This window comes from Lampetra planeri, unplaced genomic scaffold (assembly GCF_965212315.1).
Source record: "Lampetra planeri unplaced genomic scaffold, kcLamPlan1.2.h2 scaffold_889, whole genome shotgun sequence".
NCBI classification, from domain to species: domain Eukaryota; kingdom Metazoa; phylum Chordata; class Hyperoartia; order Petromyzontiformes; family Petromyzontidae; genus Lampetra; species Lampetra planeri.
In genome coordinates, this window is record NW_027615711.1 from 2,830 (window position 1) to 17,424 (window position 14,595).

The following is a 14,595-nucleotide window of genomic DNA, read 5'->3' on the forward strand; positions in this document are numbered from 1 at the left end:
TGAGATCTAAAAAGAGTTATTGTTGCCCAAAGAAAAGATGTGTTACAAGGCTATTTGTGGTTCAAATATGGAGGTAGGTTCCTACATACTGAACCGTGAACGACAATTTACATTACAGAGTATTCAGTGTAACAATAATAACATAATAATGTAATAACATAATGATAATAACAACATGTTCTATACACAATGAACAAGAAATACCATTTTAGATTCATAATTGGAATTATACTGAGTAACGTCATTTTCACATTAACCACTAGATGGCAGCGTATCTTGAGTTTTGAGTTGATGGAAAACTATCCATTCATTCATTCATTCATTCATTCATTCATTCATTCATCCCCGTGGCAGATCTATCATCTTTGAAATATGTTAGTATCGAGTTTTATACAGTTACACAGGATGTGTGTGTGTGTGTGTGTGTGTGTGTGTATGTGTGTGTGTCCCTATACCAGGAAGTCATTTGTTTGCATATAGACCATTAATTTATATTATAGGCACCTATTGAGAGAACAAAAACAATGCACATAAAATCACTTTGTTCCGTATTTTTTATGACTCATGTTCATGAGTCATGCTCATGTTTTCATTTCACCTCTCTTTTTTAACCCGAATAAACAAACACAGATCACTAGTGTTTACTTCAGATGCAGATGGGGAGACGATGTACTGAGGCATGAACTATTTGCGCGGAATGATGGATTGACGGTTCACACTGGGTACACCTGTGACGACCTAATCACTGACAATCACTGATAAAGATCAATGCGCTGGCGCGGCGTCTCCTCGCCACTGATGATGGTTGACATATTTCTACTTGGCGACAATAGATTAGCCGATTGTCGCATTTTTTCCGCCTGTTCTGTTGCTGTTCCCTCTGAAAGCTGTCGGTTCAGTTTGCTGGTCATCCGGTGGCGGTTGGTCGAGGGAGGAGCTAGCAGCAGATGTTATCTGGACTGGGGGCTACTAGCTCAAACTCATTTCACCAGTGGCCCGATTCGCATCTGTTGCTGCCAGATTCACTGGATAAATAACAGGTATGTTTTGTTATTAATCAAAAAAATAAAAATACACGAGCTCATTACCCTTGTTGTTCTTACAGTCCTGGGTCGTTTTTGAGGCTCAACAGAGTTTCAACTCGGAAGTAGCGTGAACCTTCTCCATCCCCTCACATGTTAGCATGTTCATCTGTAGCCTCACTGATAACTCCGCCAGAGGTGTCGGATAATGGCAGAGGAGTCGAATGATGGCAGCGTTTAAACTATCTGGCGTTTGCGTGACGACACATGGAGTTTAATTGATGCCTCCGGGGCTGAGTCCCGTTTATTTCAGGACGGTGCTAAAAGCTACCAGCAGCCCCTGTGTTAGTCATTGTGGGCAGCCGGTGGCTCATCTGTCTGTGGAGAAAAGGAGTCGGTTCGGATTCATCTGACTGTATCTGACTGACGTAGTTTGTGAAGTCGGTTCCTCCACACACGTGTCGGTAGAACACCGTGTGGCTGTCGGTGTCGGTTCTCGTCCCCTATGTGTTTCCGGAAAATGATGTGTTAAGTCTGTCCAGCCCCCTTCCTGTTTGCAGCTCGTATTTCCGACTTGGGAGAGGAAACCGTTTGAGTACACACACACACACACGTGTATGTACATACGGGTGTGTGTGTCGATGGCTGATGTTTTCTTGTTTTCTATTAAATTTGTATTTGCTTAAAGATGATAAACATATGAATCAGTAAATGTGAATAGAGGCTTTGTGTTGTTTAATGTTGCACACAATTTTGAATTGTATTGTTAAAACCCTTTGTTGAAAGTGATCCAAAAATGCATGAAAGAAAAGTATTTTAGCCAGTAGATGTGTTAGGATTCAACCTGCGAAAAGCTAACCTATTTAAACTATTAAGTAATTAGTCTTCCCATTTCAGCCATCATTCAAAGTGGTTGTCTCACTTCCCCATGTCTTGTTCTACCTGTGCGCTGACATATGCAAAGTGTAACGATGTGTATTTGTTTTCGTGACAGATCACCACAGTTCAGACGCTCTGCCTCTCCACGATGTCTGTTTGAGACATTGTCTCTGCTGCCGGGGGAGAACACACCTCTTACTCCTGAGCCTGGTCCACACCCCTCACTTCGTCATACAAAAGGATTCTTTTCTATCCAGTGGCAGCAGCTTTGAAGCTGCAAATCGCTCAGAATGGTTGCTGAGGTCGACTCCGTGTCCCATGGTAGCGTGCGGTTGAAGCAGGAGATCTCCCTCCTCCATGGGGTCTGCCTCATTGTGGGAAATATGATTGGCTCTGGCATCTTTGTCTCACCTAAGGTAGGAGACTTTGTTTGTCCCGGTTAAACTGACACAATGGAAAAATACTTTTACTTTTTAACTGTGCATATTTTGTATATTTGTTAAAATCCTGCTGATCACAGGTCTTGTGTGATTGTCCATATATATCGTGCTGTTGGAATTGCATCAGCCACGTTACTCAGCTGTTGACATTAACAACACACATGTGCTTCCACGGCAAACATCAGAACTAGTTACAACTGCAACCGCTTCCATGCTTCTTGCCAACTGCTCTATTCTAACTTGTATGAAAGAAGTTGAGCTGTAAAATCAAAGAATTGATTTTTTTCAACTGTGTTTAACAGTATTTACTTCATCCTGAAAAGTCTTACTTTGCAGTTAGGGATCATCCAGCAGCGCGCACAGGGCGCGCCTGCACTCGGTTGATAATTCTGAAATTTAAACTGCAACAAATGGGGAAAAAAACGTACCTGCTGAATGAATCAAACAGTAACACCATCGTGACTGGCAGAAATCCATAGTGTGAATATTTTGTCCCTGTGACGCATTTATGTGCCAGCTTCTCTCTTGCTCTCCCTCTCTTTCTCTCTCTCTCAGGGAGTTCTTCGGTACACAGGCTCCTTCGGTCTGTCGCTCGTCATCTGGGCCATCGGAGGGGTGTTTTCCGTGTTTGGGGCTCTGTGCTATGCTGAGCTGGGCACCACCATCCGTAAATCTGGGGCCTCTTATGCCTACATACTGGAGGCTTTTGGAGGCTTCTTGGCTTTTATTCGGTGCGTTGTGTCACTGTATTACTGTATTACACAAGTAAAAGCAGTATTGTATTTGCTGATTGGCCTGTAGCGACAGCAGAATCATTGTAAATGTCAAATGTCATGAATAGATGCAGAGTTTGTCCTTTCGGTGAGTAATGTTTATTAATTCCATTTCAGGCTGTGGACGTCTTTGCTGATAGTAGAACCAGCCTGTCAGGCAGTGATCGCCCTCACCTTCTCCAGTTACCTGGTCCAGCCCTTTTACCCCACCTGTTCCGCCCCCTATGACGCCGTCCGCCTCATCGCTGCAGCCATCATATGTACGGTTCCCTCTGTGCTCACTGCTACCCTCTACTTAAATCAATAGTGCCTCTGGTTTTCAACCAGGATGTCAGTGCTCCATTTACTGTCAAAATCACACTGTTTGTTGATGTATTGAACGAAAACAAACAAATATCTACAAACAGGCTGTATTAAATGTTAAATTACATTATGCCTAAACTTTGTACCTATTTGTACATATTCTTCTTCTTCTTTCGGCTTTGTCCCTCTTCAGGGGTTGCCACAGCGAATCATTGACTTCCATCTTTCCCTGTTCTCTGTATCCTCTACTCTGACTCCAACTACCTCCATGTCCTCCCTCACTGCATCTATAAACCTCCTCTTTGGTCTTCCTCTCTGTCTCCTACCTGGCAACTCCATCTCTAACATTCTCCTACCAATGTATCCACTGTCCCTCCTCTGCACATGTCCAAACCATCTCAATCTAGCCTCTCTAGCTTTTTCTCCTAACCTTCCTGTCTGTGTTGTCCCTCTGATGACCTCATTCCTAATCCTGTCCATCCTGGTCACTCCTAAAGAGAATCTCAGCATCTTTAACTCTGCCACCTCCACCTATTTGTACATATGCCTATCATAAAAACCCTTAAGGCAAAACACATGAGAGACAGCACTACCACCTTAACTAGTCTGATTAGTTCATATTTCACCAAATAGATCGTTATTATCCACAGAAGTGGCATCTGACGAAAAGTGCTAATACATGTGAAGCTTCAGTCAAGTACTGTTTTTCTTTATCTGCTTCCTCTTCCACAGGTCTGCTAACATTTGTGAACTCGATGAAAGTGAAATGGGGGGCCATTCTTCAAGTCATCTCCACCGTAGCCAAGGTCCTAGCTCTCATCGTCATCATCATCACCGGCCTGGTGAAACTGGCACAAGGTAGGACGTCCTCGAGTCCTCGGTAGATACTGAAAACGATCATATTTAATGCTGAATCATGAGTCTTTTAGATAGATTTTACTTCGCCCCTCCCCCGTTTCAATGCATCTCCTTCTGATTGGCGCTCACAAGTAGTCGTTCAAAGCCTGTGTATGATCTGAAAGCGGTACTTCCTGGTGACTGAGCTGCCTTTTCATAGCATCAACCCTGTCGTTACACGACTTGAAGCAGTTTGCTGAATTGTTTTGTATTCACACACGCTGATGACTCGCGGCAAAGTGGCATCCTGCTCATCAGGAGCAACCGGGTTCAGTAGAAAGTAATTATGGCCTTTTTTTGAAAGCATATCTATGAAGCTCAGATTGATTCTGCTTAGAAATGTTTTTCCAGGCTGCTTCATTTGAGCTTCTTTTTTTTTCCCTTGTCTCTGTAGGTTTTGATCAGAACTTTGAGGACTCATTCAAAGGTTCCAAACTGGACCCAGGTGACATGGCCTTGGCCCTGTATTCAGCTCTTTATTCCTACTCAGGCTGGGACACGCTCAACTTCATCACAGAGGAGATCAAGAACCCAGAGAGGTGCTGAGTCCGAACCCTTTCACAGATTGTTTCTGTGGCTGCATACCACCCATATCTGATCTGTACCACAGTTGGAATAGCACAATTATTAGAAGAAATGAATCAATTTTCTTCTTTCCTTTATCACTAGGTCGTAAATGTGTCGGCTCTGACTTCACAACAAATACTTACACGCTGACACGTACACGCTGACACGTGTAGCATCCACACAGCGTGTGACGTGTTGTCTGTGCATGCGGATCACTTCAGGGCCATACAGGAGTCTGACACAGTTGCATTGAAATTCTAAACTACGCAAAGTGATGGTGATATCTGGAGAATGTTTTGAAACTGTCTAACTAAAGAGCGGTGTAGATGTGTAACTCCAGCAGTATATAGATCAGATCGTTAAAGCTTTTGCAGCAGTACCCGACTTCTGTCTACATCAAGTCCTATTTGCTGGTGACTTCTCTTTTTATTTTTAACCACTGGGTTTTCATTTTAGGAATTTACCCCTGTCCATTGCCATTTCCATGCCAGTTGTCACAGTGATCTACATCTTGACCAACGTCGCCTACTACGTCGTCATGGATGCGGACCAGGTGCTCAGCAGTGAAGCCGTTGCCGTGGTGAGTAGCTGACAGTCTGTGTTGTTGTTGCTGTTGTTTGTGCGCCAGCAGAGATGAACTCCTCATGTTCTGTGCATACTAATATTTAAATTCTGTTAGTAGATCACAGGCTCCATCTAAATTGACAGCATCTGCTCAGCTTCACATGGGCGACCTGGTTTGAACTTTATTTTTTCCCGTCATCCTGTGGTCTATTTTTAGCGCGGCTGACAGACACTGTCACATATCTGATTTAGTTTTCCCTCATGGTTGTGTGGGGCTGAAGCAGTGAAGCTGATGACAGGAACCTCATCTAGCTAAAGACGTTAGCGCCCCTCACAGGAACACAGGCAGGTTGATGATACGATTACTTTGTTTGAGAAGGAATCACTGTGCTCAGGTTTGCTGACAATATTATTTACGCACCATTTTCATTCGCTCTAGTGATGAAATAGGTGTGCTGATGTTTGCTCGTGTCATGTTCATGTCCATGTCCATGTCATACTGCTGGTCTTTTCCCCCCAGTTTGCCATAGTGTTGAGCCTTCCAGCTTGGCAACACTTTGAATCTTTGAATATTCTTTGGACTCCAAACTCCTGCAAACACATGAAAGCCACGCCCGACGGGTGACACTGCACCACCAAAATAACTGAAAAGAGCACTTGGCCCCATGAGTGAGGCTGTGTGTTTGGGTGATGACCTCCCTGCTTTGATGTGTTTGTTGGTGTGAGAGCATAATAAAGAGCTACGGTTCCTGAAGTCCAGGGGTGCACAGAGCTGAGTTTCCTCTCAAGAACCCAAGATCGCCACATTATTTTGAGGCTAAGGACATTTGTTACTAAAGAGAGCAAGCTTGTCTGCAGGAGAGTGCAAAGATAAAACTGTGAACACCATCTTTACACATCCAGCCCCACCCATAGTTGGTGCTGGAGGTAAAAACAAACATGTGCGTCTACAGCGACTAGCAGGATGTGGCAGCTTTGTGGTTTCACACCTTTGCACTCAAGTTTCCCCTAAGACATAAGAGACGGCATAAATAAATATGTTTCCATATTTAACCTTTGAATTTCTGCTGTAGGTATTTTAGGGGAAATGGGAAGATGTTTTTTTTTTAAATAAAAAAACCCCCACTGAAGTGTGACGTAATAACTGACTGAATAATTTCATCGTCGCAGCCTTTAAAGTCTGTACGACCAGGGTGTGTAAATGAATGTCAGATGTGAGCTCTTTGCTGCCTTCCTATGTCCTCAGACCTTCGCCGATGAGGTGCTGGGCTGGGCCCGCTGGCTGATCCCGCTGGCTGTGGCCATTTCCTGCTACGGAGGCCTCAACTCCTCTATTATCGCTGCCTCCAGGTCAGTGAATACACCAGAAACTCTGTTAATCCACTTCATCTGACCGTCAGTGCTAATGTCAGGATTCACCTTTGACCTTCGATTCACCTTTGTTTGTTGTTTTTGTTTGTCTCCTACAGGCTGTTTTTCGTTGGTTCCAGGGAGGGGCACCTACCAAACGTTCTGTGCATGATCCACATTAAGCGCTTCACCCCGATTCCTGCCCTGCTCTTTAATGTACGTATCACCCTTTTTACTGCGTCGGACCCTCCCGGATGTCCTGAGCGCTGACGTGTCTTGGTTTTACCCCCCCAGGGTGCCATGTCCCTGTTGTACCTGTTGGTGCCAGACGTTTTCCAGCTGATCAACTACTTCAGTTTTAACTACTGGCTGTTCATCGGCTTGTCAATAGGCAGCCTGGTCTACCTTCGCTTTAAAGCCCCCGACCTGCACCGACCTGTCAAGGTAGATATGCAAACATGGGATCTTCTTGATGTCAGAAACAGGAAATGCAGTACACATGAATCCTGTTGAAACTAACTCACTTCAGATGCTGAGATATGGTTGTGCTGATTGTTGCCGTCTGTCCCCCTGCAGCTGTCTCTGTTCTTCCCAATCGTCTACTGCCTGTGCAGCGTCTTCCTGGTGGTTGTGCCCCTCTACAGCGACACCATCAACTCTCTGGTGGGAATCGCTGTGGCGCTGTCCGGGGCACCGGTCTACTACATTTGTGTCCATCTCCCGCCCAGCTCCAGACCAGCCTTCTTGGGCAAAATGCTGAGTAAGACACTTGAGACGATGCTGTTTTTTCGAAGAGTGACTTCATTGGAATTGTCTTCATTGTCAGGATGCAACGGCTACTGAAATTGTCCTCTTGTTTATACCATGTGAAGCTAGGCAACCGTTCGTTCCTGCTAAGTTAGCTCAGGTAGAGAGGGTCGTCCAGTTGTCAATGTTCCTAGTTCGAATCCCAGCTCCTTCAGAATGACGGTGTCCTGAGCCCCAAATCGTTCCTGATGCTACCTCAGCCGTGTTTCTGTGTGACTGGGTTAATTTGGCAGCTGTGTAAAGCGCGTTGAGTGACGTTCAGGTAGATAAATGCTATAGAAATGCAGCCATTTTTGCTAGCTGCTGATTGTAGTCAATGTCATAAACGACCTCCCCTGTGTTTCTGCCACCGCAGGCCGGATATCTCTATGCACACAGAAACTGTGCATGTGCTGTGTGGCCTCACCTGACATCGACCTCGACAACATCGACCCTGAGAAGATGGAGTGATGGAGCGGCAAACACTTACCGATGAAGGAATGTGAATGTCAGGTGAAGAAGGAAACTATGAGCTGCAGACAATCAGGATTTGAAAGAGTAAGACTTTAGCAGTTTTAACGGATGAAGGTTGGAGAAAGCGGAGGGACGGAGCGCACTCGCCTCTCCTCCTCCTCGCACATGCGACCTTACATAAAGGATTTTACTTAAGACGAGCAGGAATGCACATTTTGTACAGGATCACCCTCCAACTTACAGTTCACTACCGATAATAACTCCTACACGTGCTTGAATGCAGTGCTGCGTGAGCAGTTCCCTCCACACACACACACACACACATACACCAGGAGCCTCAGCAGAGATTGCAACTCATAGGATTTCAACACAAATGGTGGTGGTTACTGTTTTCACATACCCACTGAATGGGAGACGGTGTTTAGGTACCAACACTGACGCAGCAGCTGGGTGTCCTCAGACCACAATCAGGGAAGGGACAAATCAATATGCCTCCACAGCGTCGACAGTGTTTGTGGCATCTGTGTGTGTGTGTGTGTGTGTGTGTGTGTGTGGTGAGTGGAGATGGTCGCAGATCAAGTATTAAAAATTATCTAGGTTGGGCAAGGCAGAAAGTTTAACACACACACACACGCACACACGTGCATGAACACCAGACCTAACAACTAAACAGATCTTTAATGAGAATGAATTGAAAACGTTTGATTCAAACCAGACATTTTTTTTTGCTCAATATTCAAGTTCATTCTAGTTTTTAAGAATCAGAATGTTCCATTATTGAAGCGCAGCACACATTTCAAGGAAGTAGTCGGTCAGACAGTCAGTGTGTGTTTTTCCGATCTATTTGGTCTCGTGAACCTGCAGTGGGAGCTGCTGGTTTAAATTCCTGCTGCCTTTTGCCAGAAGGTTGAATCAGCGGTAGAGATGTGACAGCGGGACGTTGTTTGCCATGTTACCTAATCTTTGTAACAGTTTTGCACATCTGCCATATTCTGTAGTAGAGTTATACAGGTTTAAGAAAGCTTTATTCTGATTGGTTGTTGGTCTGACAGACAGATGGAGAGGTTTTGTAATGAAGATCTAGTTTATATAGAACACAAGAGATGATTTTTGTGTCTGACTGGTTTTAATTCTGAGATTAGCAAACAGTTTTTATCAGTGAGCCAGAACATGTGATTGTGCCTGCAGGCTGTTTGATTTCTAGTGCCTCCTTGTGGTAGCAAACATTTACTTCAGGAACAAACAACAGCTGATCTGTCAAGTCTTGATTGTTGTCTCCAGCTTCTCACCACAACTTTTCGTTACCTGACTTTTAGAAATACTGATGTGTAATTGTGTTTATGCTCCTGCGGTTGTTGCCAAGCTCATGAAAACCCATCAGCACTTCTGTTTGTCCTCAGAATGGGGTCTACCTCATGTTTGATTTGAAGTACTTACACCAGCCGGTGATGGTTGTTCAGTATCAGTCAGCTGGATTTGATCACATGTTGCTGATATTATTATTTTTTAGCCTTTCTTATGTGGTGAGATTATGGTAAATATACAGATATTACGGTAAATGTCATGTACCCCTTTTGAAAATGCCATTAGTTTGGATCCAAAGGTCTATTGGGTTGTTTTTCTGCCCGCAGCACACGGAGGGAACGGAACATCTGTTCTGTGTTGTGGTTCTGCAAAATCAGACTATATTGTGTCCATTCAGCATAAACTTGTTCCCTCCCAGGTCACTTTTTAGCAGCAGTTTGCTATCGTCCTTGTGTGGCTGCTCTGCCCAAGGTCGGCCTGTTGTAGTGATGTAGTTTGTGTTCATTTTAGCACAATCATGTAGGCACGTTACTGTCGTTTGCCAATGGTTCCTCAGCCGGGTCTGACCCGACCTCCAATAGTACAAGGTGTCTTCCACACCAGCCAAAAGAAGCACACAAATAGTTGTTTATGTACTATTTGTTTAACTCACGTCAACATGATATGTGTGTGTTGATGTTGTTACCAAGGTCCACTTCAATTGTTGTTGGCATCCACACAGGACCTAGATGTTACAGTACAATGTCAACGTGTGTGATGCGTATTTGTAAAATTGCCTTAAAAGTGCTTGCTGTTATTTATTATGTTTTGAACAAACAGTGTGGCAAGTCTTTCCTGACCAGACTGAGGCAGCGATGTGTTTTTTTTATTTCAATAAAGGCAAGTTCAGATTGTACACTCTAAACATCTCAGTGACTTCTTCCAACTCCCATCGTCTGTAACAGGTCGTTTGTGAGCTCCTACAGTTTGTTTTGTTTGTTAAAATCTTGTAAAATCACTGACTGTTTTCTCGTTCCAGTTTATGAACCTTTTATAAGAATAGATTTTGTCTCCTTTGCTTTGACTGTTTCTACCTTCTTGTCTCCTCACACGGCTGGAGAAGCTCCTCCTCCCAGCTCTCCCGTCCACCATACCTCCCCAGGTCACATTTCACCTGCTCTCGTTGCCTCTCACACTGCCAGGTGATCGCTGCTCCCTGCTGCTGGAGGAGGAGGAGGAGGCCGCCCTCTGTCCCTCCCCGCCGCCCAAGGAGTTGGGTTCTACAGGCTCATGCATTAAAGATAAAGCAGTGGAGGGGCGATCGAGCTGAGCAGCTCATCAGCAGCTCTGCAGAGGAGACCGAGGGACATGGGAAACCTGCTGCACTGATGCTCTGGACAGCGTCTGTCCTGGGGATGGAAGAGCTGGTGTGGGGGGAGGTGGGCTACTCTTCGATGGCTAACGGGCTGATGAACACTGGCACCTGCACACCACCATGGAGCTTCCTCGACGTCTGAACTGGATACGTAACCGTCCCTGGAGGCCTTATGTCTACCACAGGGTGTTCAACCGTAAGTACCTGTGCAGTGTGTGCAGTGGACATACACAAACACTCGTATTACTCGTATTTACGTATTTAATCACGAACGCATCCTAACTTGTCATTTTAGTCCTGGGCTGCTTTTATTAATTGTGTGAGTGCTGTGAACCTGAGAAGCCTCTGGTGATGTCATCGCTATCCAGTCACATGGTCTGACACCAACAGACATTGGCTGCTGTTTCAGTTGGTCGTCTCTGAAATCCTGAGTTTGTGAAGTGAGTTGAAGACGTACAAGACAGACAAGACATATGGTTGGTTTCTGTCAGTTTACATGAAAATACACGTGAAAAATCAGCAGTTTTTCTCCATTTCAGCATGAACAAACTAGAATGGAGTTGAGCAAACACTCTACTTGATCAGTGAATGTTTAATTGAAATAGTATCTGTGTTGACTCTGTTGGATCAGATTGTAGGGAGAAAGGATTTCAGCCGCCTCTTGGCTGATGTTTTATTCGGATTTCGGTCTCACTTACAACCAGTAACGCTGCATGAGTTTCGTGTCCATTCAGACTTTTTGCTCACTGAAACATGCATTAAACACGAGTGTGTAGTGTTGCATCTCTCTGCTGGTTGTAGGTAAATGCTGAGCTGAAAGTAGCACCTCCAGTCTGTAGTTTGAATAATCACATTGAGTATTGAACGTGAACACTGTTTTTGCAACATCGGTTCACCAGGTGTCATTTCCCTGCAGAAACCATTGATTACCATCGGTTACTGAGATGTTGCACGTTACTGGAGCTGACCGGTGCAGAATAACGTAACATCTTGTGAATCTGAACAAAGAGGGGAAGGTTTAACCCTGATGTGACCTGGACTGGACTGAAATGTGACTATTTTGACATTTGACACATATCACATATCTGCCAAGCTGCGAAACAGTGTCGCAAAATATGCTACATACATGTGTTTGACAGGCAGACAACGGGCCTCGACCCAACAGTCACTGGGGTCAGTGTGTGGAGTCAGTAACACAAGTCTCACCAAACCAATAATTTTCAGCAGCTCGAGCATTTTCTCATACAATTCAGTTATTGGTTATTCAAATGTTTTCCAAGAGGTGACTCACTGCGACAGCCCACTCGCCCTCTGTTCCAGCCCACAAGGCCAAGTGTTTCTCTGCTTGTTTTTGACACATTTGGAGACCTACATTTGAGTCTGATTTGTCCACAGATCAGACTTGTGTGTGTGTGTGTGTGTGTGTGTGTGTGTGTGTGTGTGTGTGTGTGTGGTGTGTGTGTGTGTGTATATATATGTATGTATATATATATATATATATATATATATATATATATATATATATATATGTGTGTGTGTGTGTGAATATATATCTCATGCAGTAAATATTTATCAATCAACATTGTGTATGAAACCTGTAATCCCAGTAGCCACCAGCAGGGGGCCTCCTCAGTCAGATAATGTTACACAGCTTGCCATATTGTGTAAGTTCAGACACACACACACACACTGCTGTAGGGAAGTAAAGCACCACAGTGGTTCTGCTGTTGTGTGCAGGAGAAGATGACAACGTCCGTCTCTCCTCTGTAGACCTGCCGTCTGAGTCTTCCTGCTCGGTGGATCATGTGGCTGATGTCATGAATAATAGAGAGGGTGAAATGGAGAATCGCTGGGTGTCCTTTGGTCACATGCACAAAGCCGCCTCTCGTTAATTGTCGTTTGTTCTTTCAGCTCCATGAAGGTGGCGACTCAAATCAAACCCGTCACCAGATTGTGGGTGGGTGGGTGACCTACCGGCCTCATTTCTCTTCCCCCTTCTGTCTGTCTCCTGCCCTCTTCTGTCCCTCACCTCTGCCCTCCTTACATTTACTTATTTATTGCCCCCCCCTCCATCCCCTTCACAGAGACATGGGAAGCTTGATTTGCAATGGAGGCTCATTCTGTGAAAATCTTCCCACTCCATAGCAACGCGCCTCTTCACTCCAGCAGCCTCTGCTGCCTGTAAAACGACATCAGAGGAGATTACACAGCGCCTCGGCTCATGTTCCAGTTGTCTCTGCTCGCTCACGACTCCTCCATCATTTCTCATGCTTCTCTCGTCCGTCTCCCTCCCTCTGTCGAGATGAACGCAGTCCAAGCTCTGGTGTTTGCAGGGGCACGTGTGATTGTTTGTTCTTCTCTCTCGGTAATTTCACGTAATAAAGGCGACAATCTGGGCTGAGTGTGGGCGGCGTACGAGCACAGAGAAGGCTGCTGATGGAGAGAAAAATGAGGAGGCATCAAGAGAACACACGATCATTACGGCCTTTTCCTGAGACTCATTTTTCAAAAGAAGGAACATTGTAAACTAATGTGTGCATGTCAGATTTAAGTATTCATAACGGACAAAACCCACAAACTGAAAAGATGTTGACACTCATAGTGATTCATACTGACTTTTCTATGTGGTCCATGATATGTTCCGTCTTCTTATGTTTGCTGAATAAGCTTCCTGAGGCCAAGTTCTTGTCTCAAGGTTTATAGTTTGATTGCCAGACCGCCAGGGAATATCTGTCAGGATGTTGGTGTCATGGTGTGAAAGGTTAACGCGGAATAAAAAGCGGACTGGTCAAAGTTTGTGCCAGTTGAATCATCTCAACGCCGAGGCTGGATGTTTGGCAGGTCGTGACTCAGCCTGGAGTAAAAGGCCCCCGAAGCTCATGAGCTCATGGTTCCCATGTCAGCGGCTGCCAGACGTCCTTTGTGCCTCTCGTGGGTTCTCATGGTGGTCAGGATGCGGCTCTTTGTCCAGAGTCCCTTCCCCTCAGAAGGAAGCTGGGCTAGCGTAGCTGTGTGTGTCTTCCTGTGTGCCAGAGAGCGAGAAGCTCCGGACTCACGCTGGGTCGCTGATGAGAGGAAACATTGAGATGCTGATGAGCCCGATGGAGGTTGGACTTTCCCAGTCGCGTGGGACAGTTTCTGTCTGTTGATCAGCTGAGACGCATTCTTGAGCCACAACAAACTACATTATTACTTCCGCCAAGGAGGTTCTGGTTGTTTTTTTTTTTTGTCATTCAGCCAAATAACTAATTTCTGAAACGATTTTATTGAAATGTTCAGTAACTGCAGCTAATGGACCAGCGACCTGCGTCCTAATCAAATTATGCAGAAATAATACCACTGGGTACACAACACATGAGGGTTCTAACAGGATTTACACATCTGAAAAAAGGCCCCGCTGACAGTTCTCTCAGCTAAGAACGACGGACGGACGAACATGTATGTAGGTCGTACGTGGTCCTTCTCCGGGGGCTGAAGGACAGATGTGTGGTCATGGCAGATGGCCTTGTTTTAGAGTAACAAGCATACTTATTTTCTTTTTGGTGGGGGGTGGGGGATGCCTTCATGTGCAATGATGAGCTGTCACTTTGGTTTCCAGCTCCTCCGTCGTCCTCCGTGTGTGCGCTGACCATCGGGGCAGAAAGCCACATGTGTAACTCCGACACTGACCGGTTGTCGTCTTCTTCCTGGCCGAGGCACGTGTGCACGGCTGCAATATTCACCCGCTGTGTGTGTGTGTGTGTGTGTGTGCGTGTGCGTGTGCGTGTGCGTGCGTGCGTGCGTGTGCATCTTTACACACTGTTGCCCAACCTTCCTTCCTCGTCCCCACCCAGCTTCTCAGAACTTGTTACATCCTCTTCTGCTGCACAGAACACGTTCAG

General features: G+C 45.3%; 1 protein-coding gene across 1 annotated transcript; it reads left to right on the plus strand.

Annotated features, from left to right (window-relative positions):
- Positions 1-2,191: 2,191 nt before the first annotated feature.
- Positions 2,192-8,052, plus strand: LOC144742175 (Y+L amino acid transporter 2-like). The gene is made up of 11 exons (XM_078624657.1): positions 2,192-2,317; positions 2,897-3,072; positions 3,232-3,374; positions 4,150-4,275; positions 4,709-4,853; positions 5,338-5,461; positions 6,692-6,795; positions 6,915-7,011; positions 7,090-7,239; positions 7,372-7,555; positions 7,958-8,052. The coding sequence occupies exons 1-11, from the start codon at positions 2,192-2,194 to the stop codon at positions 8,050-8,052; spliced, it is 1,470 nt and encodes a 489-aa protein (XP_078480783.1).
- The last annotated feature ends 6,543 nt before the right edge of the window (positions 8,053-14,595 follow it).